General features: G+C 39.3%; 1 protein-coding gene across 3 annotated transcripts in view; it reads right to left on the bottom strand.

Annotated features, from left to right (window-relative positions):
* The window catches only part of thoc1 (THO complex 1), a 79,658-nt gene that overhangs the window by 11,751 nt on the left and 45,329 nt on the right, over positions 1-22,578 (bottom strand). For all 3 annotated transcript variants that reach the window (XM_073043481.1, XM_073043465.1, XM_073043474.1), the window contains exons 11-20: positions 14,079-14,213; positions 12,707-12,807; positions 10,765-10,831; positions 8,615-8,665; positions 6,950-7,020; positions 6,476-6,571; positions 4,024-4,089; positions 3,227-3,310; positions 2,973-3,120; positions 1,081-1,165 (exon numbers count right to left, since the gene is read on the bottom strand). In XM_073043481.1, the coding sequence (XP_072899582.1) occupies positions 1,081-1,165; positions 2,973-3,120; positions 3,227-3,310; positions 4,024-4,089; positions 6,476-6,571; positions 6,950-7,020; positions 8,615-8,665; positions 10,765-10,831; positions 12,707-12,807; positions 14,079-14,213 (904 nt within the window). The remainder of the gene's footprint in view (positions 1-1,080; positions 1,166-2,972; positions 3,121-3,226; positions 3,311-4,023; positions 4,090-6,475; positions 6,572-6,949; positions 7,021-8,614; positions 8,666-10,764; positions 10,832-12,706; positions 12,808-14,078; positions 14,214-22,578) is intronic.

Here is a 22,578-nt window from a genome sequence, read left to right as displayed (position 1 = left end):
AGTTACAGTGCAAATCCAGGAATCATCAGTGATGCTCTGCACCTCCTTTGGATGCCACTGTATAGTTTTTGCATTAATCTCCTGTTAATCACCAGAAATCAATGCAAGAATGATAATTCAAGATAACCATTCATGAAAAAAATGCCATTTAAAATAGTACTTTGTGGCATAAGGTGAATAAGCTTTTAATTCCATACAAGCCAAGAAATAATAAAATATAGCCTAATGCTAAAAGAGCCAATTATTCATGTATGGATTTTATTTTTATTTCAAAATACTGTACTTAATATGAAAACATTTTGAAATGGATGACATGATTATACGCACAAGAAATAGTGCTTTGTTAAAGCTGCAGAGATTGTTTCGTATTTTGAAAATGTCTTGTGTATTCATTCTAATACTTATTTTTGCTTTGTAAAATGCTTGTACATTTACTTCCATATTTGCCATCTGAGCTCATAATCATAGTTACATGAAAGATTTTTGTTGCTGCTAACCTTTCTGCTGATATCACCTTTGCTGGATCCTTGAACTTCCCTTGATGACCAAAAGCTACCAACATTAGGAAAAGAAATCCATACCATGAAGATAAATCATGAAGATTATCAGACCTCTATGAGCAGATTTCTTTGAGATCAAGCACGGTGGTGTTAACTGCAAAATCCAGGCGCACATTTATAACATTCATGAATCTCCTAGATTTCCATGTATTTTTCAGCCAGCAACAGACTACCTTCCATTTTCATATGGTAACAACTAATTTTCTGGGAAATTAGTGGCTTATAATAAATTGGTGAAAGATTCATAATTAAATAATATGAATATTCTCTTGGAACTGCCAAAACTTGTGGTAAAGTATGCTGTTTGGGTTTGGAGTTTTCCTTTAATGTTTCTACTTTCTTTTTTATTAATATTATTCATGCATTCCTTAGATTACTATCAATGCTACCAACTCTAGGGAGAGGGACTGGAGAAAAACACTGAAGAATTAGTTATATTCAGAGGTCCCACATCTGATATAAAAATGCTGAGTAGCATTAACTTTTAATACATTTCATGAAATATCTGAATCTTACTTACTTTCATTGCTTTCTTTTAGCAATGCATCATCATTGTCTTCTTCCTCATCTTCATCTTCTGCTGTCTTTATTTCTTCAGATGGAGGCTGGAAGCAATCAGAAGTGTTATTATTAGACAAGCAATTCAAATTTGAAAGACTCCTTTATCCCTGAGAGTTTGCCATTAAATCCTATCATTGCTATCATAAATCCTGCATGTCATACATAATTAAGAGCAACTTCTTTAATAAGCAAATGTGAAACTAGGACTTCTGTCCAGCACTCATCTCATTTAGCCTTTTCTTCAATTTCAAATTTCTTTCACCTTTTCTCCTCTATTTCAATAGTTTTACTTACCTTTCATTTCCATTACAATTTCATGTTAATTCTTTTCATACTGCACTCCAATTTCAACTATTTAAGTGTTTGCCAATTTGGCTGGAAATCAAACTTTTCTTCAGGCCTCTCCGATGCAATACCTCTGCAGATACGGCTTTAGACCTTCAAATTACTCTGACCAAGTTCGCTGCTCTCAGTCTCTAAATATTTAGTGAAGTGCTTTGTGTTCTTTTGGTTTGAAAGTATTATTGAGATGGGACAGTAGTGTAGCAGTTAGCACAACACTATAACAACACCAGCAACTGAGTTTTTCAATTACCGCTGCTGTCCTGAAGGAATTTGTACATTCTCTCCATAACTGTCCGGTGTTGGCCAGAGAATCTACAATCTACAAATCAGCTTAAAGGAATGAGGTAAGAGCAGTGGAAATAGACAAAGCAAAGTTCTTTGCTCTTACCATGTGGTTGCAGGAATTGAAGTGGCCATTTTGATAACTGTTTGGGAAACAGGCTCTTGCCCAGGAATAACTTAATTAGAACAACTGAATGTGGACACAAAGAGTTTCTGCTGATGATCTGGTAAACATGAGACCATTCTTAGATAATAAGCTGTTTATTATTTAAAGTGGGAGGCATGCAGAACGTGATCTGCTCGTCTGGGTCCAGTGTTTGGGCGACCTGGTTTGAACCAGTCTGAAATGGACAGAACAAAAGGCATTACCTAGGTCATAAGGATGGAAATAGCAATAAAGCAATACTGCCTGTAATCTTGGGCCACATCCAATGAGGAGCTAATGCAGGTCTGTCAGATATCCTTCAGCCAATGAAATTGAAACATCATAGATTGATCTGACAAGGAAAGGAATACAAATGGAGGATTTTGGGAGCACAGACTTTGGAGATCAACAATTGCAAAAGTGGATGACCCCACATCACAAATGTGTAGATTACATTGGGATCAACAAGAATGCCTGGCCAGCATAGAGTCCTTGTCTTGGGTATTACGGTTCTGACTGTTCATTAAAGGTCAGGGAAACAGAGTGTACACAGGTACTTAGTTTTGCAAATTCAGGTGCGTTTGTTAGCTGAGCCAATAAAGGTACCTATCAGTAATTAGAGATTATTACTGAGGATTAATGCTTGAAGTTAACACTCATCACACTGGGTTTCCTCTGGATGCTCTGAGTTCCTCCCACATTCCAAAGAAAACAGGCCAGTAGGATAGTTGATCACATGGGTCTAATAGGTTGGCATGTTGGACTGGAAGGGCCTGTAACTGTGCAGCACCTCTAAATAAAAATAAAATACTTCACTAACTCAAATGGTCGTAACACTGAGTAAAAGCCAGCATTTTTTAAACTTTTGCCAAAACTTAAATCCAACTTAGATTCTGATTGTAGCAAGGGAAGCAGAAGGTGTTTGCACACATTTCCTCAATGTTAAATTACTGATGGATTAGATGAATCAGAACATCAGATTCTAAATGAGTGTTACTGAGATGTCTTTTTTCAATATATGGCATATTACGTATCCATATTGCATAATTAAATCATGAATATGAAGCTGACATACTTACAGGTAATTCCTTAGCCAATTTGATAACCATATTGTCTAGGTACTCAGGTAAGCTCTTGAATTGCTGATTGGTTGGCTGGAAAAAATGTGGACTTCTTCGAGCTAGCAGCCTTAATGCCCTCCAACCATAATTGGAATTATTTACCACCCTGTGTAATTAAATTAAACACTGTTGGAACGTGAACATATTTTGGATAATCATAATTTTAACTAGTTAAAAGAATCACACCTTTAAGTTTGTGAAATGTAACTTACTTATACTCTTCTTCAACCATGTTCTCAGGATCAGCTTGTTCAATAGCTTCTTCAAAAAATTCCTCTAAACTGGGCATAAACTCTCTGAAATCACAAACATTAAATTATTAGAAAGAAATATATCCACACAAGGCACACAAACTAAAGATCAAAATATAAAAACTGACTATCAATTTATTAGTTAAAATATCTTCCGCATGAATGCAAACATACTTTTGTTCAGGAGATTATAAATTATAGTATACACTATACACTTAATCACAACAGGAAATGTACCATATGGGAGAATCATTTGCATTTATGAAGTCTTTTATTAATGGGTGTAACTGCTGTTCCTTACTACTTCACATCCTTCATTTAGGAGTTCAAAGTTACTCAATCAAAAACTACAAAGCTGGAGTAGAGTCTATTGTCACAGTAGATCAATGCTTGATCACAGTCATTAATTCCAAATAGGCTGAGTGAGGAGACAGAACGAGGTCAATGTTGTAGGGTGGAGACTGATTGTCGTGTGATGCAAATGTTGATGCTGTCACAGATGGGATGATGAATCTTACTAATTATAGCTGATCTATCTGAAGGAATGTAAAGCGAGAGCAAGAAAGCAGAAGTTTTTGTCTGCACAAGTAACTTGATCTGCTACGCATTAGAGTATTACCATTTTTGTTTTTTTTAAAAGGTCTATTATTCTGATGCATTAACAAGGTTTATCTCTTCACAGATGTCAAGTATCATCAGTACATCTCATCTTTATTAAAACTAATGGCTTTATAAAAGGTAGTTAAACTATCTCTTACCTGCTCTCAGACTTACATGCCTCCATGTTATCAGGGCAGAGATTCCATAGCCGTGTCAGTTCTTCACTGTGGAATACAAAATTACTATTTATTAGATTTGAAGTACCACCTCATTTACAAAATTCAGAAGCTGGTTTGAATATTATAAAAACAGAATAAGTCTTCAAATCATGCAAAACCTCCAGTAGTAAACCAGAAAATCTGTAATAAAAATTGTGGTAGTAAGATGGCTGCAAAAAGTACTTACAATTCACTGCTGTTCCCCTCATGCAGATCTCCAAACTCTGCATAAGATTATGAGCCTTGCACTGGATTTTACTAAAAGGGATAGAATTCCTCTGGTCCTCACCACTCCACCAGTCTGCGCATTCAACACATCATTCTCTGCAACTTCCACCATCTTCAATGGGACACTACCACACAGCCTATCATTACCTCCCTCAGTCTCTGGTTTCCATAGAGATTGCTTCCTCCATGATTCCTTGTCCATTTGTCCCTGCCCACCATCTCCCTATCCCTACAAACGATAGAAATGTGACACCTGCCAATTCACTTCCTCCAACACCCCTATTCAGGGCCACAAACAGTCCTTCCCGGTGAGGCCACACTTCACCTGTGAATCTATTGTGATTGCCTACTTACCCAGTGCTCCTGATGCGGCATCCTCTACTTCTGACTCTGATTCTGGTGAGACCCAAAGTAAACTGGGGGTTGGGGGTGGGGGTGGAGGGGGGGGGCATTGTCAAACACCTCTGCTCCATTTGCCAAAAGCATAATTTCCTGCTGGCCAGACATTTCAATTCCTATCTCCATTCCCATTCCAACATCCCAGACAATGTCCTCATCTTCTGCCATGATGAAGACACTCTCACGGTGGAGGAATGCACATAGATTTCTCCCTCCGATAATTTTTCCCCTCCCCTTTCTTCAATTCTCCACACTGGCCTCATGCCTCTTCCAGTACTTTTCCTCCTTCCCTTTCTCCCACAGCCCACTCTCCTCTCCTATCAGACTCCTTCTTCTCCAATTATCACCTCCCAGCTTCTTCTTCCCCCTTCTCCCACCCACCTGCCTTCACCTATTAACTTCTAATTTGTCCCCCTTCTCCCTCCCATTTTCACCCTTCATTTCCAACCCTGATGAAGGGTCTCAGTCTGAAAGTGGATTTCAGATGGCATTGGATTTTGCAGCAATTTATGTTTTTTTTGTTAACCATAAGATCTTTCAAGGCTCAAGGGAAAGATTTAAGGAACACCTTTCTTGATATCAAAGTTGGTAACATTTTAGAAACTACAGTAAATACCTGGCAGCGTGGAGGATCAGAGCAATCTTGGGGTCTGAGTCCATAGGACACTCAAAGCTGCTGCGCAGGTTGACACTGTGGTTAAGAAGGCATACGGTGCATGGGCCTTCATCAACTGTGGGATTGAGTTTAACAGCTGAGAGGTAATGTTACAGCTATATAGGACGCTGGTCTGACCCCACTTGGAGTGCTGTACTCAGTTCTGGTCACCTCACTACAGGAAGGATGTGGAAACCATAGAAAGGGTGCAGAGGAGATTTACAAGGATGTTGCCTTCAATTGGGGAACATGCCTTATGAGAATAGGTTAAGTGAACTCAGCCTTTTCTCCTTGGAGCGGCAGAGGATGAGAGGTGACCTGCTAGAGGTGTATAAGATGATGAGAGACATTGATTGTGTGGATAGGCAGAGGCGTTTTCCCAGAGCTGAAATGGCTAACACGAGAGGGCACAGTTTTAAGGTGCTTAGAAGTAGGTACAGAGGAGATGTCGGGTAATTTTAAAAAAACGCAGAGAGAGGTGGGTGCGTGGAATAGGCTGCCAGCGATGGTGGTGGAGGCAGATATGATAGGGTCTTTTAAGAGATTCTTGGATAGGTACATGGAGCTTAGAAAAATAGGGCTATGGGTAACCCTAGGTAATTTCTAAAGTACATGTTCGGCACAACATCATGGGCCAAAGGGCCTTTATTGTGCTATAGGTTTTCTATGTTTCTAAATAACATTATCCTGGTTTTAAAAGCCAAATTTGATTTCTGCCAGGAATGAATCTTTATGTGGAGAGCTACAAAATTCCTATGTTAAATGTGCTTTGGCACTGTTAAATAGTTATTAATCTATGAGAAAGCTGTGCTTATTTTAGCATCCATCAGCTTTCTCATTCAGAGAAATTACTGGACTGTGTAGTGTGGAGGGATGCACACTTCACAATATTCCGTCAGAAAGATTCATACTACGTGCATGTATGTCTCGCTTGAATGCCAAAAAATGGAAAACCAAGAGCACTCATCCTTGCTATCCTAATTTTAGTAGGCATGTAACTTTAATGATTTTAAGAGAAAGCCAGGTATATCAGTGAAATGGTACAGCTTACCTAATAAACCAACTCAGCCATGCTTGCTCTGTCTTAAACTCAATTTCTTATATACTTACTTTCCCATCAAGACCTTCTTATTTGGTCCCCTTCCAAAGAAATCTTCAGGAGCTGGTCTTTTCCTTGCAGGTTTTGGAATTTTGGAATCAGGTGGTCTTGAAAACCAAATATAACTTATGAGAGTGAATCAATGATTTCTGATGGGTGCATACAGTTTAATTAAGGGTGTTCAGAGAAATGAAACAGAACTTGCATACTGCATCAAGTTTGTTCCTTTTCTTAAGGCAACACTATCCAGCTGATGCCGTTCAATAATTACTTGGGAAACATTACTTGTTTGAAATACATTTTAAAAAGAAAACTTCATGACAAAGTTACTAAAAGACTCTTGCTTTAATTTATGCTTATAGAATGTTAATAGGAGAAACAGTGGTAGATATACAGATCAAAATGCTGGTTTTTCATTTTGAAGTAGAAAGGGGACAAAAAATGATAAAGCTGTAGAAAGTATGATTAAATTGTGAAGAATATACCTTTCTTTAACAAAACTTGGACAGCCTTCATTTTTCCATGCAATCCAGTTCTCTTCACTGTGTAATATATGCTGTAATCAAATATGAGTCAGATCAGATCAATTCTGTTGATGACATCACTGTTTTGGTCTGAAGCAAAGGTGGTGATGAATCAGCATACATGAGGGAGATTAGAAATTTGGCATAACAATAACCTCTCAATATCAGCAAGACCAAGGAACTAGTTACAGACTTCGGGAGAGGGAAATCAAAGGTCTGTGAGCCAGTCCTCATCAGAGGATCAGATGTGGAGAGGATTAGCACCTTTAAATTCCTGGGTGTTACTATTTCAAATCAATTGTCCTGGACCCAGCACGTGAGAGGCTTCTGAAGAAAGCACCGCAGCACCTCTACTTCCTCAGGAGTCTGCAGAGATTTGGCATGACATCAAAAACTTTGACAAACTTCTATAAATGTGTGGTGGAGAGTATATTGACTAGCTGCATCACCATGTATGGAAACACCTAGTATGGAAACACCAAAGTCCTTGAAGGTAAAATCCTACAAAAAGCAGTAGATTTGGCCTAGTGCGTCATGGGTAAAGCCCTCCCAAACACTGAGCACATCTACATGAAACCTGTCACAAGAAAGCAGCATCCATCATCAGACATCCCTACCACCCAGGTCATGCTCTCTTCTCATTGCAGCCATATCAGGTAGAAGGCACAAGAGCACCAGGTTCAAGAACAGTTACCACCCCTCAAATATCAGGCTCTTAAATAAAAAGGGATAACTACAACACTTGCCCCATAATTGAAATGCTCCTACAACCAATTATCTCACTTTAAGGACTCTTTATCCCATGTTCTCATTGCTTATTGCTATTTATTTATATTTGCATTTGCACAGTTTGTCATCTTCTGCACTCCGATTGATCTTTCACTGATGATCCTATTATAGTTACTATTCTATTGATTTACTGAGTATGCCAACAGGAAAATGAAACTCAAGGTTGTATATGGTGACATACATGTACTTTGAGAATAAAATTTATCTTTCAACTTTTTGAATTCTAATGTGTAAATATTTAATTACCTACACAGACTTGGAAGACCATCTCCAAGTTATAAACAATGTATATTGTGAAAATCTCTTAACAAAAAAAAAATCCACCATCAAAGTGAGATATCCTAGGCACGATCTCATGAGCTTAAAAATCACATTTGGTCACAGTTCAACTGGTTCAAAAGCACTGCTCTGCATTACTTATTCAGACCCTTCCAGCTCTTTGTGGCAGGCCTCCCAGCACTACCTAACAACCTCCGATTTAACCCTAACCCCATCACAGGACAATTTACAATGACCAATTAGCATACTAACTGGACTGTGGGAGGAAATGGAAGTACCCAGAAAAAAACCCATACATTCCATGCTGTAGAGGACAATGGGATTGAACTGCAAACTCCCGACACCCCAAGCTATAACAGCATCATGCTAACTACTAAGCTACCATGGCACCCACATCTGGCACATACAATAAGCAAGAAATAAATGAACAATGCTCTTTGGCATCTGTCCCATTTCACCATTTTGTGACAGCATGTAAGAAACAGCTTTATTATTAACTGACTACCTAGTATCAGAAAATCTAAATCAGAAATTGAAAACAAAAATAACTTAACATACCTCTACCATGCTAGAGAACTTTTCTCCATCAGGTGGTGTTTCTTTGAACAACTACACAAAAAAAAAACATTTTAGAGAGCATTTTTATCAATAATCCTGATCTTTTTGGGATCAGCAACAATATTTTCTATAGTTTTATAGACTCTTAATGCAAGTGTTACTGTGTAAAAGTTTCAAATCAAAAAAAAAATTCTATCTGCTGTATCTCCCCATCTACCTAATTCTGCAAATTTAGGAACAAAAAGACATTAAGCATTCTTGAAAATACATGTTAGCACACTCAATATTGCACCAAATTTTACACTGGAGGACAAACAAACAATTGAGGTCAAAAGTAAACTCAAATATCCAAAATGTAAAAGTAAACAATGATCTATAACTGTGCATCTGATCCGGTTTTATTCAATTAACTAAAATAATTACCACACTTGCAGCTTCAAAATGCAAGGCTGGTCAAATATCAACTACAATTCAGGGAAAAGGATAGGATCCGAGAACAATCTATGTTGAAAAGGAGAAGGTCCTAGTTGATTTAGTGGGCTGAAGAGATGAATAACTTTTCAGGAGTCCAAGAGGGAGGATGCACTTGGAGAGGCAATGAGACTTTGTAAAGGGAAATTAAATTACTGAGATTATATCTTGAGAGGAGCTGGACATCAGTAGGTTAAGAAATCTCTCATCCAAGCCCATCTCATGCAAAACAATTTGGTAAATGAGCTCCAAAACTGGCTTGTGATGATGTAGTTGTTTTTACAAATGGAAGTCTGACCAGTGATATACCACGAGGATTTATGCTGAGACCTTTGCTGTTTGTTAATGACATTAATAACCTGATCATGAACAAGTCAGATGTCACTAAAACTGGTGGTGTGGTTCATCGTGTGTTATAGTTGGTCTTGGGCAACAGATGATAACTGATAAATTTGTAAGATGGGAGTAGAAATGACAAAATGAACTATAATCTTGTAAGTGTGAACAGATACATTTTGGATAAAGTAGTAAGGATTGGATAAACACAATGAATGGTAGGATCGTATGAAATACAGAGGAACAGAGGGAGCTTGATGTACATTAGGATCCCTAAAGTAAGTAGATAAGGTGGCTGAGGCAGCACACTGAATTAAATACTTGTTTCCATTAAATGAAATATTGTAGCGATGTGCTACACACAGCGCTGAAATAACGACATGCAGTCGGTAAGTCGTTTTGAGACTAGTTTATTCAAACTTCGCGGCGCTGACATTTAATCCCTAGCACCCGCCCTCTCCAGGCGGAAATGACGTCAGAGGTGCATTACCAAAGTCTCCCCCCGCGCGCTGGCTATTTGTGAGCCAGTTTGCCTGCGCAGAAAGTGGGTCGCCACAATATAATGCAAGAGGAAAATTATGGTACAGTCATAAAAAATTAGTTGGGCCATAGAGTATTTTGTGCAGATCGGAATTGACAGGGAGTTGCCTGGGAGTGTGTTTCAATTATGAGGAGAAACTGGATATCCTTGGAGGGGGAGAAGGCTGAGGAGGATTATTTGAGAAATAAATATATAAGGGACATACATAGGAAAAGCAGAATTTAGTTGTGTGTGTGTTTTTTTTTTTTTACACACAGCGGAGGTCTTCAAAATCAGAAAGCATAGAGAGTTGGAGGGGATTTGAAAAGCATTATTTTTCACCACTGCCCAAAGGAATGGTGAAGACTGGCACTTTCACCACATTAATGTACTTAAATGAGTACTTGAAATACCATGACAGAGAGAAGGTTACAGTGTCAGAAAACAAGATTAATTTGGGACCTGATGGTCAGTGAGAATAAAGTGAACCAAAGGGCCTGATTCCAGACTGGCAAGTACATTTGTAGACATCTTTACCCTAACTAATGACATCAATATCCTTTAACAAATCAATGGAATCTTTCAGAAGAGGCATAATTGCAGGAGTAGGAAATACTGAGCACCAATTAAATGTGAGTGATTTACCAAGGCTGCAATAACAAGGAGTAGCAAGGTACAGGGAAATCACTTACAATTACTAGTCTGCATAACCATATAATGTGAAGATTAATGAAAAATAAAACAAATTCAGCACAATTATGCTTGAAATAAATACTATATTTGGGAAGATTTAATTGTAATACATTAATTGATTTTAACCAACCTGATAAACTGCTTTGGTAGTATCTTCAATCCAAAGAGACTGCTCATCAGTTAATACACAATAGGAACTGTGAGAAAGAATTACACTGGGTCATACTCGATTTAGTTGTGTTCTCATAGCTCCAGGTGAATAGATGTGTCTAAACATTACTCATTATTTGTTAGTTCTGTGGCTGTTGTTTGAACTTCCTACTAAAAACATACAGTAAACATCACATAATTTACTATTCATCTGTTCCTTTCAGCCCATCTCCAACCTTAAAATCTCCTTACCTTCATAGCTCCTAAAATACAAAGCAAATCCTGAGCTTTATCCTCACATACAGCTCTGAAAACCATCTTCTACAGAATATCCTATAAATCTCTACTGATGTGTATTTCTTCCAAAATAACTACTTAATGCTTCTGACACCTCCTGACACAATTCTGAATAAGGAAATGGGAACATTAGGATCAGAGGTAGGAGTTACCATTCAGGAAGATGACAAAGAATCTTCCACCTCAGTGCCACTTATCTGTACTAACCTTACAACCCTTTGAGCTATAAATCTATCTTAAGTATACTTGGCAACTGAGCCTCCGCAACCCAGTTTCACTACTCTAAAACTATTAAGTTTTAATGCGTATTGGAATAAAACTAAGTAGACCAGTCTTCACATTCAGCAATGAGGAAGATATAATAGAAATCAAAGAAGTAAAGAAAAATAAACCAGGAAATACTCCTTCAGGGATGCCTGAGAGAGAAAGCAAAACCAGTGAAAGATCATGCACGATGGAGATCAACTTAGCAGAAAGTTTTAATTAAATTACACCAATACTGCCCTAATGGCTTAGACAAATTCCTCATTATTCTTTTTATTTTGAGCCATTCATTTTGTAATTTTTGTGTCTTTGCACCATACTACTACCATAAAACAACAAATTTTACATCCTATAAGTGAATGATGATAAACCTCTCCCTGTGAATTTCCCTCTGGGTGTTCAATTTTTAACAACTTTTTTCAGTATTCAGATAAAAAAATATGCTTCAAATGTGATTCCTGGCCAGCACTAAAAGTGATGATTTCAGCTGAGTAAAGTCCCTAGGATATTTAAGGGAAAAGCCAACAGGCTTCCCACACTTGACCATTATCTAGCAAAAGTAAAATAGTGTCTGAAGGTATCTGTCAGCTGGATAATATCAACTCCAATAACCGTGTAACACCACCAACATTCCCTAGAATAGTTCACAATGTTAACAATAATTTTGTTAAAGTGAAACCAATATCCTAAGGGCACCAGCGGAACAATAATTTTGCAGAGAAAGGTAAAGGCATGATTAGCTAAGATTAATTGATGGGAAAACACAATGAAGAAAACCAAGTTTGTTAATGAATTGTTCCACCTGCTACCATCCGGGAGACGGTACCACAGCATAAAAGCCAGGACCAACAGGCTCTGGGACAGCTCCTTCCACCAGGCCATCAGACTGATTAATTCATGCTGACACAATTGTATTTCTATGTTATACTGACTGTCCTGTTGTACATATTATAAATTACTATAAATTGCCCATTGCACATTTAGACAAAGATGATTTTTACTCCTCATGTATATGAAAGATGTAAGTAATAAAGTCTATTCATTTCAAGACATACTTTCATTTAATTAGCTTTAACTAACTTTCCCTAATGAAAATAGCTAATTCAGGACAAAATTGAGTGATGTGCTTACAAATGTGCTTCAAAATCAAGATGATCAAACACCACCAACATTTCCTGCATAACAATATATGTCTCGCTTGCCTTCCATTTCAGTTGGCACACTGATATTCCTGTTTTTTAAAATATACCTTTGAGTGCTTAATTTCATGAAGCTAGAAGCATTTTCAACTAACATAAAACTTAATGATACATTAATGGAACATCCTTAAAACTATACACAGTAAATTCATATACAGTTACCTTTTAAATTTGACTTGACCCTTCAGGTACTGAAACAATATCAAATATTGCAAAAGGATATGTCGTCTGAAGTTGCTATCATTCAGTTGTAGGTCCATCAGCTAGCAGTAAAATAGGAAAAAGTCAGAATTACAGGTGAATTTTTGTGAACTTAAACATATAAACATATGGGATTTTTGGTTTATTTCATTTTCAAAGCCCAGGAAATGAGTTTGGAAAATTAAGGATATTTGGGCACGGGGTGCTGTAGGAAGGTTAAATGGCATACAGACATTTGCTGGCAGGTACTTCCTTAATTGAAAATGAATGACAGGAGGATAAGAACATTTTGATTTGTGTTATATTACCTTACTGCTCTGGAAAAACCATCTAAATGAAGCAGAAACCAGCTTCGTAAACAAATAACAAGTTTGAAATCAGTGGTGAATCAGAAACAGGACTAAGCAGGATGTACTGAATGACATTTTTAAAAAAAATAAACTTCCTAGCTGTTAATTCAATTGTACTTATCCACAGAAGTAACAAATACTTGGAAGACACCCACATTTAAACAAACTCTCATCTTTATGCAAAATGCTTTAATCAGAGATGGAAGTCAAGTCAGAAGTCAAGGCTTTTATACATTTATATGTAAAAACTGTGAGCAGAGCCTGTTCGGATTTTCAGCTGAGCTCAAAATCATTTGTATTATTAGGGAATTGGCAAAAGGTTAATAAAAAAAGATAGTTTTAAGCAGAATGGCCAAAGTGTGAGTGGACAAAGTTAGAGTGGGGAACTGAGGCTCTGGCTCCAGAGGCTGAGGCTAGATTGAGGTTTCTGTCAAGTTTGTTTCTTTTTATATTTGTGCCTAGCTGGAGCAGCGAAAATGGATCCCTGGACAATTCCTCTTGCAAGATGTAGGCGGTCAAGGAGACATCCTTGTATTTTATATGTACTTATGTATATGCAATTGTTTAGTACATTTCCTAGTGGTTACAGTTCCTCTGTATTATTCTGGAAGTCTCTTGATGGCATTTGAAAGTATTACATTTGCAGAGGGACTATATAATTGGTTAACTCTCATCTACAAATTTGAATGGAATGCCTGTATCAGCAACTGGTAAAGAAGAGCTCTCTCTCCCCCTCTTTCTGTTCTTCCCTGTCATTGCATCTAGATTCTACGCCTGCTACCCTCTTTTCTCAATCTCTTTGTTCTCTTAGTTTTTAAACAAACGATTGTGTCCAACAGCCTCATTCTTGACTTCTGAAGAACCTAAGATCAAAAACCGTCAGAATCCAACAATATTATAATCTGTCATGGAACAATTTTTTGACAGAAAGATGTTGGCAAATAGCCCATGGAATTTCATTAAAACTGCAAACAATAAAATACCTTCTCACTGGTCAAGAATTTAGCAAAGTAAACATGTTCTTCCCCTGGTGGTTTTAATTCTTCCTGCTTCTTCTTTGAAGCCTGCATGTCATCCAACTTGTAGCTTCTGAAAACATCTAACACTTCATCTGAATGCTGTAACATAAATTATGGCAGAAAAGGTCAGATTAAAAACAATATCAAAACTGTACAAGCACAAAAAGAAACCTTTAATCTCCTATACAAAAAACATGGACTATGCAATGAAAGAAAACAAACTGAAACAAACTAAATAATTACTTTAAGGTTATTGCAAAAACTTACTGAACATTTGAAAGTATTAATACCCTGTATTTTTGGTTTGTACCAACTTTAGCACATCATTCAAGTCCAGCTAATTACTTCCTAATCTGGCTTGTTGATGGGAAGCAGAGGATTGTCGTGGAAGAATGTTTTTCTGACTGGAAGCCTGTAACTAATAGCATACCACAGGGATCAGTGCAGAGACCCTCAATGACTGGATGTCAATGAAGGAAATATGATTTGTAAATATATGGGTTACACAAAAGTTGGTGGCATTGTGGATGCAAAGAAGGTTAAGGGTTAAAATAATCTTGTCTTTAAAATCTTTGCTGTTGAAATCAGGATTTCTTAAGCATGCACAATTTCTAAACCTGCTTCATCATCAAAGTTTGATGCACCTCTCTATTCAATTCTCTATTCCTGCACTCCTATCGGATTTGCACCATTTGATCTACAGGATGTAGTCTCTCATTCATTTATGCAATAGTTTCAACTGCATTTGTAATGTCCACAACCAATATCTTCCTGAAGTCCCCTCATTACTAACTTTGTTATAAGCAATAAATATATGCCATTAATACAAAGTGTATGATTCCATAATTCTCCAGTTCTACCTAGCAGCCATTAATGTAGGATAAAAAGCTTTTAAAAATCAATATATAATATTTTTACATTATCCCCATTAACCCTCCAATTTCACTCTAAAAAGATCAGATTAGTGAAATAATGTTTTCAACAAGTTCAAGATAGCATATAAATATGGTCTTCAGCAAGTAACTATCTTCACCCCCCACCCCATTACAGTTTCTAAAATATTCCCCAGCACCATGTTTAAACCAACTGGTCTCCAGTTGCAAAGTTTATATAGTAATCCTCCAGCTCAATGTCAGTTACCTAACATATCTAAGTTCATCTGAACAGCTGGAAGTCATGGTTTATATTGGTACCAATAAGATGGTAGGAAAGGGATGAGGCCTTGAAGAGACAATATAGGGAGTTAGGTAGAAAGATGAAAAGCACGTCCTCAAGGGTAGTAATCTGTGGATTACTGCCTGTGGCACACACCAGTGAGGGCAAGTATAGCATGATTTGGCTAATGAATCTGTGGCTGAGGAATTGGTGAAGGAGGAAAGGTTTCAGATTTCTGGATTAAATCATTGACATCTCTTCCTCGAGGGAGAGTAACATCCTTGTGAACGGAGTTGCTTGAGCTCTTGGAGACGGTTTAAACTAATTTGCAGGGGGATGGGAACCAGAGTGATAGGGCTGAGGATGGGACAATTGGTATAAAAGTCAATGCAGAGTGCAGTGAGACTGTGAGGAAGGACAAGCAGATGATAGGGCAAGATTGCAGTCAGTGGGATAAATTGAAGTTTAACATGGAGGTAAACATCGAAGGTGACGAATTCAGGGCTCAAGGTGTTACATTTGAATGCACACAGTATACAGAATAAAGATGATGATCTTGTAGCAGTTAGTGATTGGCAGGTGTAACATTGTTGGGAGCTTAACATCCAAGGAGACACATTGTATTGAAAGGACAAGCAGGCAGGTAAAGGAGTTGGGGTGGTTCTGAAGGTGAAAAATGAAATCATATCCTTAGAGGTGACATGGGATTGGAAGATGCAGAATCCTTGCAGGTAGAGTTGAGAAACTGCAAAGGTAAAAAGACCCTGATAGGTGTTATATATAGGCCTTCAAACAGTAGCCAGGATATGGAGTACAAATTATAATGGGAGAAAGAAAAGGCATGTAAAAATGGCAATGTTATGATAGTCATGGAAGATTTCAATATAAAGGTAGATTGGGAAAATCAAGTTGGTGCTGGATCCTGAGGGAAGGTATTTCTAAAATCCCTATGAAATGGCGTTTTAGAGCAGATTGTGGTTAAGCTCTCCGGGAAAGGGCAATTCTGAATTGGATATTGTGTAATGAACCAGATTGATTAGGGAACTTAATGTAAAGGAACGCTTTGGCGGCAGTGATCATGATATGATAGAATTCACCCTGCAGCTTGCGAGGGAGAAACTAAAGTCAGATGTATCAATGTTACAGTGAGGTAAAGGGAATTACAGGGTCATGAGAGAGGAGCAGGCCAAAGTTGACGGGAAGGGACACCAACAAGGATGACAGCAGAACAGCGATGGCTGGAGTTTCTGTGAATAATTCATAAGGTACAGGATAGATACATCCAAAAGAAGTATACAAAAGGGAGGATGAGGCAACCATGACAGACAAGGGAAATCAAAGATAGCAAAAAAGCAAAAGAAAGGTCATATACTGGAGCAAATATTAGTAGGAAGTTAGAGAACTGGTAAACTAATAAAAACGAACAGAAGGCAACTAAAAAAGATCTGGAAGAGGTAGCTGAAGAGATTGTGGTGACCTTTCAGTAATTTGTATATCCTGGAATGGTGCTGGAGGACTGGATAATTACAAATGCCATTTCACTCTTTAAGGGAGGGAGGCAGAAGAAAGAAAATTATAGGCCAGATGTTGGTTGCATCACAGCCTTGTATGGAAAAACCGAAGCTCCTTGAACAGAAAATCCTACAAAAGTCATGGATATGGCCCAGTCCATCATGGGTAAAGCCCTCCCCACCACTAAGCACATCTACACGAAATATAGCGGAAAAGCAGCATCCATCATTGGGGACCCCCACCACCCAGGACATGCTCTCTTCTTGCTGCTGCCATCAAGAAGGTGGTATAGAAGCCTCAGTACTCACACCATTAGGTTCAGGAACAGTTGTTACCCCTCAACCATCCAATTCTTGAACCAAAAGGAGTAACTTCACTCAACTTTACTTGCCCCATTATTGAAATGAAATGGAGTCACTTCAAGGACTCTTAATGTTCCCAATATTTATTGCTTATTTATTATTGTTACTTCTTTTTGTTTGTATTTACACAGCTTGATGTCTTTTGCACATAAGTTGAATGCCCAGTTGGTACAGTATTACATTAGTTCTATAATGGTTATATTTCTATTATGGATTAATTTAATATGCTCACGAGAAAATTAACCTCAGCGCCGTATGCGGTGACATATATGTACTTTGGTAATAAATTTACTTTGAACTCTGAGTTAGCTCTGACTTCAGTGACCAGGATAATGTTGGAGTCCATTATTAAGGACAAGGTTTCAGGATACTTGGAAGCACATGATAAAGTAGGACAAGGTTAGCATGGCTTTTTTCAATCTTGTTGGAAGTCTTTTGAGGAAATAATGGCAAGATAGACAAAGTAGAGCCAGTGGAAATTGCTTACTTCTATTTTTAAAAGCCCTTTGACAAGGTGCTGCACATGCTGTCAACAAAGAGCATGGTATTATAGGAAAGATACTACCATGGATAAAAGATTGACTGACCGGCAGAAGGCAAACAGCAAGAATAAAGGGAGCCTTTTCTGGTTGACTGCCAGTGACCAACAGTGTTCTGCTGGGGTCGCTGTTGGGACCACTTCTTTCCATGTTATATGTCAATGATTTAGATCATGGAACTGATGCTGAAGATAGGTGGAGTAGCAAGTAGTGTTGAGGAAGCAGGGAGGTTTAGACAGATTAGAAGAATGGGAAAAGAAGTGGCAGATGGAATAATGTGTAGGAAGTGTATATTTATGCACTTTGGTAGGAGAACAAAAGCATGGACTATTTTCTAAAAAGGGAGAAATATCAAATATGCAAAGGAACCTTGTGCAGGATTTCCTATAGGTTAACTTGCAGGTTGAATCGATGATAAGGAAAGTAAATGCAAAGTTAGCAGGAGGGCTAGAATATAAAAGTAAAGATGGGGAGGCTTTATGAGGCACTGGTGAGGCCTCACTTGGAGTACTGTGAGCAGTTTTGGGCCCCTTATCTAAGAAAGGATGCGCTGGCACTGGAGAAGGTCCAGAGGAGGTTCAAGAGAATGATTCCTGGAATGAAAGGATTAATGTATTTGAGGAGCATTTGACGGCTCTGGGCCTGTACTTGCTGGAGTTCATAAGAATGAGGGGGGCTCTTATCGAAACCTATTGAATACTAAAAGGCCAAGACAGAATGTACGTGGAGAGGATGCTTCCAACAGTGGGGGAGTCCAGGACAAGAGGGCACAGCATCAAAATAGAAGTAAGTCCATTTAGAACACAGATGAGGAGGAATTTCAAGATATTACCAAGCCATTAGGTATATTTAAAGGAGAGGTTGATAGGTTCTTAGCCAGGACATTAATGGATATGGAGAGAAGGGAAGAGAATGGGGTTGAGAGTGATAATAAATCAGCCATGAAAGCATATTCGGTGGGCCGAATCACTTAATTCTGCTTTTATGTCTTATGATCAGCACTGCTCGTCTACCCTCCAATCAACATTGGCCAGCTCCTCTTGTGCCTCTGTAATTCCCTTTACTCCACTGTAATACAGATGCATCTCACTTTAATTTCTCCCTCTCAAACTACAGATTGAATTCTATCATGATCACTGCCTCTTAAGGGCTCCCTAATCAAATCTGGTGCATTACACAACAGCCAATCCAGAATTGCCTAACCCCTAGTGGGTTTAACCACAAGCTATTGTAAAAAGCCATTTCATTGGCATTCTATAAATTTACTCTCTTGGGATCCAGCACCAAGTTGATTTTCTCAATCAACCAGCAGACTGAAAACCCACATGACTATCGTAACATTGCCATTTTAACATATGTTCTCTATCTCCTGCTATAATTTGTATCCCACATCCTACCTACTGTTTGGAGGCCAGTATATAACTCCCATCAGGGTCTTTTTACCCTTATAGTTTCTTAACTGAACCTACATCTATATCTACATCTTCCAAAACTATGTCACCTCAATCTATAGATTTTATTTCATCTTTTACCAACAGGGCCACACCACACCCTCTACCTACACGCTTGTCCTCCCACCCCACCTTCCCTGAACATCCAAACTCTCCTCTCCCCTCTGACACCACAAACTCTCTCCCCACCTTTGATCTCATCTCTCATCCATGCCAGGTCTTCACTATTCACTCCAACCTTACCCACTCTGAGGAAGAACATTCTGTCTTCAGTAAGGGCCCCACCTTTGTCCCCATTCAAGTAATACTCAATGAGTTCTGCACCTGCCAAAACATCAAGCTCCTCTTCTGTCACCTCCGTCTCCAAGCCCACTGCTTTGACAAGGATTCCATACCCCACACTGATGACACCTTCTCCTGACTCCAACCCTCCTCCTCTTCTAGGAGGCCCTACTTTGGATTTTTTCATTTCTAATTGCTGACAAGAGAACAACTGTCCTGATCTCAACACCACTATCTTCTCCTCCAAACAGACATCCTCCGAACACACTACCCTCGACTCTCTCCATACCAACCTTACCATGAAACCTACAGACAAAGGGGTTGCTGTTATAGTGTGGCACACTAACATCTACCTTGCTGAGGTCAGGCAGCAACTCTCAGACACCTCCTCATACCTACCCTCGAGGAGGACCCCACTCCACACCATCAGAAAACTGTTGTAGACACCATTACTGACCTCATCCAACCTGGAGAACTCCCAACCACTGCCACTTTACCCCACTCTGCTCACTTCTACCTTTTACCAAAACTGGACTGTCCGGATCAGCTTATTATCTCTGTCTGCTCCTGCCCCAATGAACTCCTGTCCTCATATCTTGATTCCATTCTATCCCCTTTTGTTCAGTCCCTTCCCACCTACATCCGTGACACTGCTCATGTCCTCGATTTCCTCAGTAACTTCCAATTCCTGGCCCTAATGCCTCATCTTCACTCCCCACACACATCAACCCCATCAGGAAAGCCTCAATGCCCTCTGCATCTTTCTTGACAAAAGAACCTACCAATTCCACTTCACCACCTGGCAAAGCTGGTCCTCACCTTGAACAATTTTTCTTTCAGTTCCTCCCACTTCCTCCAAACTCGAGAGGTAACCACGGACACTTGCGTGGACCCAAGCTACACCTGCATCTTCATCAGCTAGGTAGAAGAGTCTATGTTCAAAGGCCTCCCCGGTTATACTCCAACTCTTTTTCTAATACATTGGCACTGCTTCATGCAGCCATGCTGAGCTCATCAATTTGATTAATTTTGCCTCCAACTTCCACCCTGTCTTTAAATTCATTTGGTCCATTTCTGACACTTCCCTCCCCTTCCTTGATCTCTCTGTCTCCATCTCCAAGGACAAACTTTTATAAACGTACTGATTCCCATGGTTATCTCAACTGTACCTCATCCCACACTATCACCTGTAAAAATGCTCTTTCCTTTTCTCAGTTCCTTTGCCTCTGCTACATCTGTTCCCGTAATGTGGATTTCCATTCCAGACACTAGAGATGTCCTCCTTCTTTAAAGAATGGGATTTCTCTTGCTCTACTATTGATACTGCGCTGGCCTACATCTCCTTCATTTCCCATACATCCATGCTCACTCCATCTTCCCACTGCTGTAACAGTGATAGAGCCCCTCTGGTCTTTACCTACCACCCCATCAGCTGCACATCCAGCACATGATCCTCCACAGCGTACACCTACATTGGTACACCTCCTCCCTCATTTCCATATAGGGCCAAACAGTCCTTCCAGGTGAGGCAATACTTTATCTGTGAATCTGCTGGGGTCATCTATTATGTCTGGTGCTCCTGATGGGGCCTCTTCTAAATTGGTAAGATCCATCATAAACTAGGGGACTGTTTCGTTGAACATCTCCGCACCAACTACCACAAGTGAGACTTCCCAGTGGCCAAATATTTTAATTTTGATTCCCATTCTGACGCGTTGATCCATGGCCTGCTCTTGTGCCAAGAGGAGGCCACCCTCAGGGTGGAGGAGCAACATTTTACATTTTGTCTGGGTACCCTCCAACCTGATGGCATGAATATGGATTTCTCCTTCCAGTGAAAAATCCACCCCTCCCCCTATTCCCCACTCTGATCTTTTACTTCCACTAGGTCCACTCCCCCTTTCTTTTATCCTATTGTCCACCATCCTCACTCATCAGTTTCTTTCTTCTCCAGCCCTTGAGCTTTCCCACCCACCTGGCTTTACTATCACATTCCAGCTAGTCTTTTTCCCCTCTGCCCACCCTTTAATTCAGCCACCTTTCCCCCTCCTTCCCAGTCTGAAGGAGGATCTTGGCCTGAAAATATCAACTGTTTACTCTTTTCCATAAATGCTACCTGATCTGCTGAGGTCCTCCAGTGTTCTATGTATGTTGCTATATATCCTTGGATGTTAGTCTCCCAATTATAATCTTTCAACCACGACTCAGTGATGCCCACAACATCGTACACTTTAATTCATTCCAATTTTGGCCTATCATCTACCTGTCCTTCTTCATGGTCTCAGTGCACACTGCATCAGCTTATATGCCGTTGCCCATCCTCAGCCCTATCACTCCAGTTCCCACCCCCTACCAAATTAGTTTAAACCCAACCCAACTGATCAAGCAAACCTGCCTGCAAGGTTATTGGTCCCTCTTGGGTTCAATGTAATCCATCCTTTTCATACAGGTCATATCTTCCCTGGAAGAGATGCCAATGACGCAGAAATCTGAAGTCCTGCCCCCTGCACCATTTCTATTCTTGCTCTCACTGGCATGTGGCACAGGCAGCAATCCAGACATCACTACCCTTGAGGTGTTACTTTTCATTTTTCTACCTAACTTACAATATTCTCTCTTCACAGCCTCCTTCCTTTTCTTAACAATGCCATTAGTACCAATATGTACCATGACTTCTGGCTGCTCCCCCTCCGCCTTTTGAAAGCTGTGGAACTGATCTGAGACATTCCTGACCCTGGTACCTGGGAGGCAACCATCCGGGTGTTTCTATCGCATCCACAGAACCTTGTATCTACTCCTCTAACTCTAGAATCCCCCATCACTACTGCACTTCTCTTCTTCCCGCTTCCCTTCTGAGTTACAGAGCCAGACTGAGTGCCAGAGACCCAGTTGCTGCGGCTTCCTCCTAACAGTAGGTCATTCCTCCAACAGTTTCCAAAGCGGTATACTTTATTTTTCTTGTTCAAAGATAACTTATCACCGAAGTACATATGCCACTGTATACAACACTGAGATTCATTTCCCTGCAGGCATTCACAATAAATATAAAAACATAATAGAATCAGTGAAAGACTGTACCCAACACGACGGACAATGTGCAAAAGACAACAAACTCTGCAAATACAAAAAAAATTAAACAAGCAATAAAATATCACAGGATGTG

The sequence above is a fragment of the Hemitrygon akajei genome, chromosome 1 (genome assembly GCF_048418815.1).
Source record: "Hemitrygon akajei chromosome 1, sHemAka1.3, whole genome shotgun sequence".
Taxonomy (NCBI): Eukaryota; Metazoa; Chordata; class Chondrichthyes; order Myliobatiformes; family Dasyatidae; genus Hemitrygon; species Hemitrygon akajei.
This window is presented reverse-complemented; position numbering and strand designations above follow the sequence as displayed.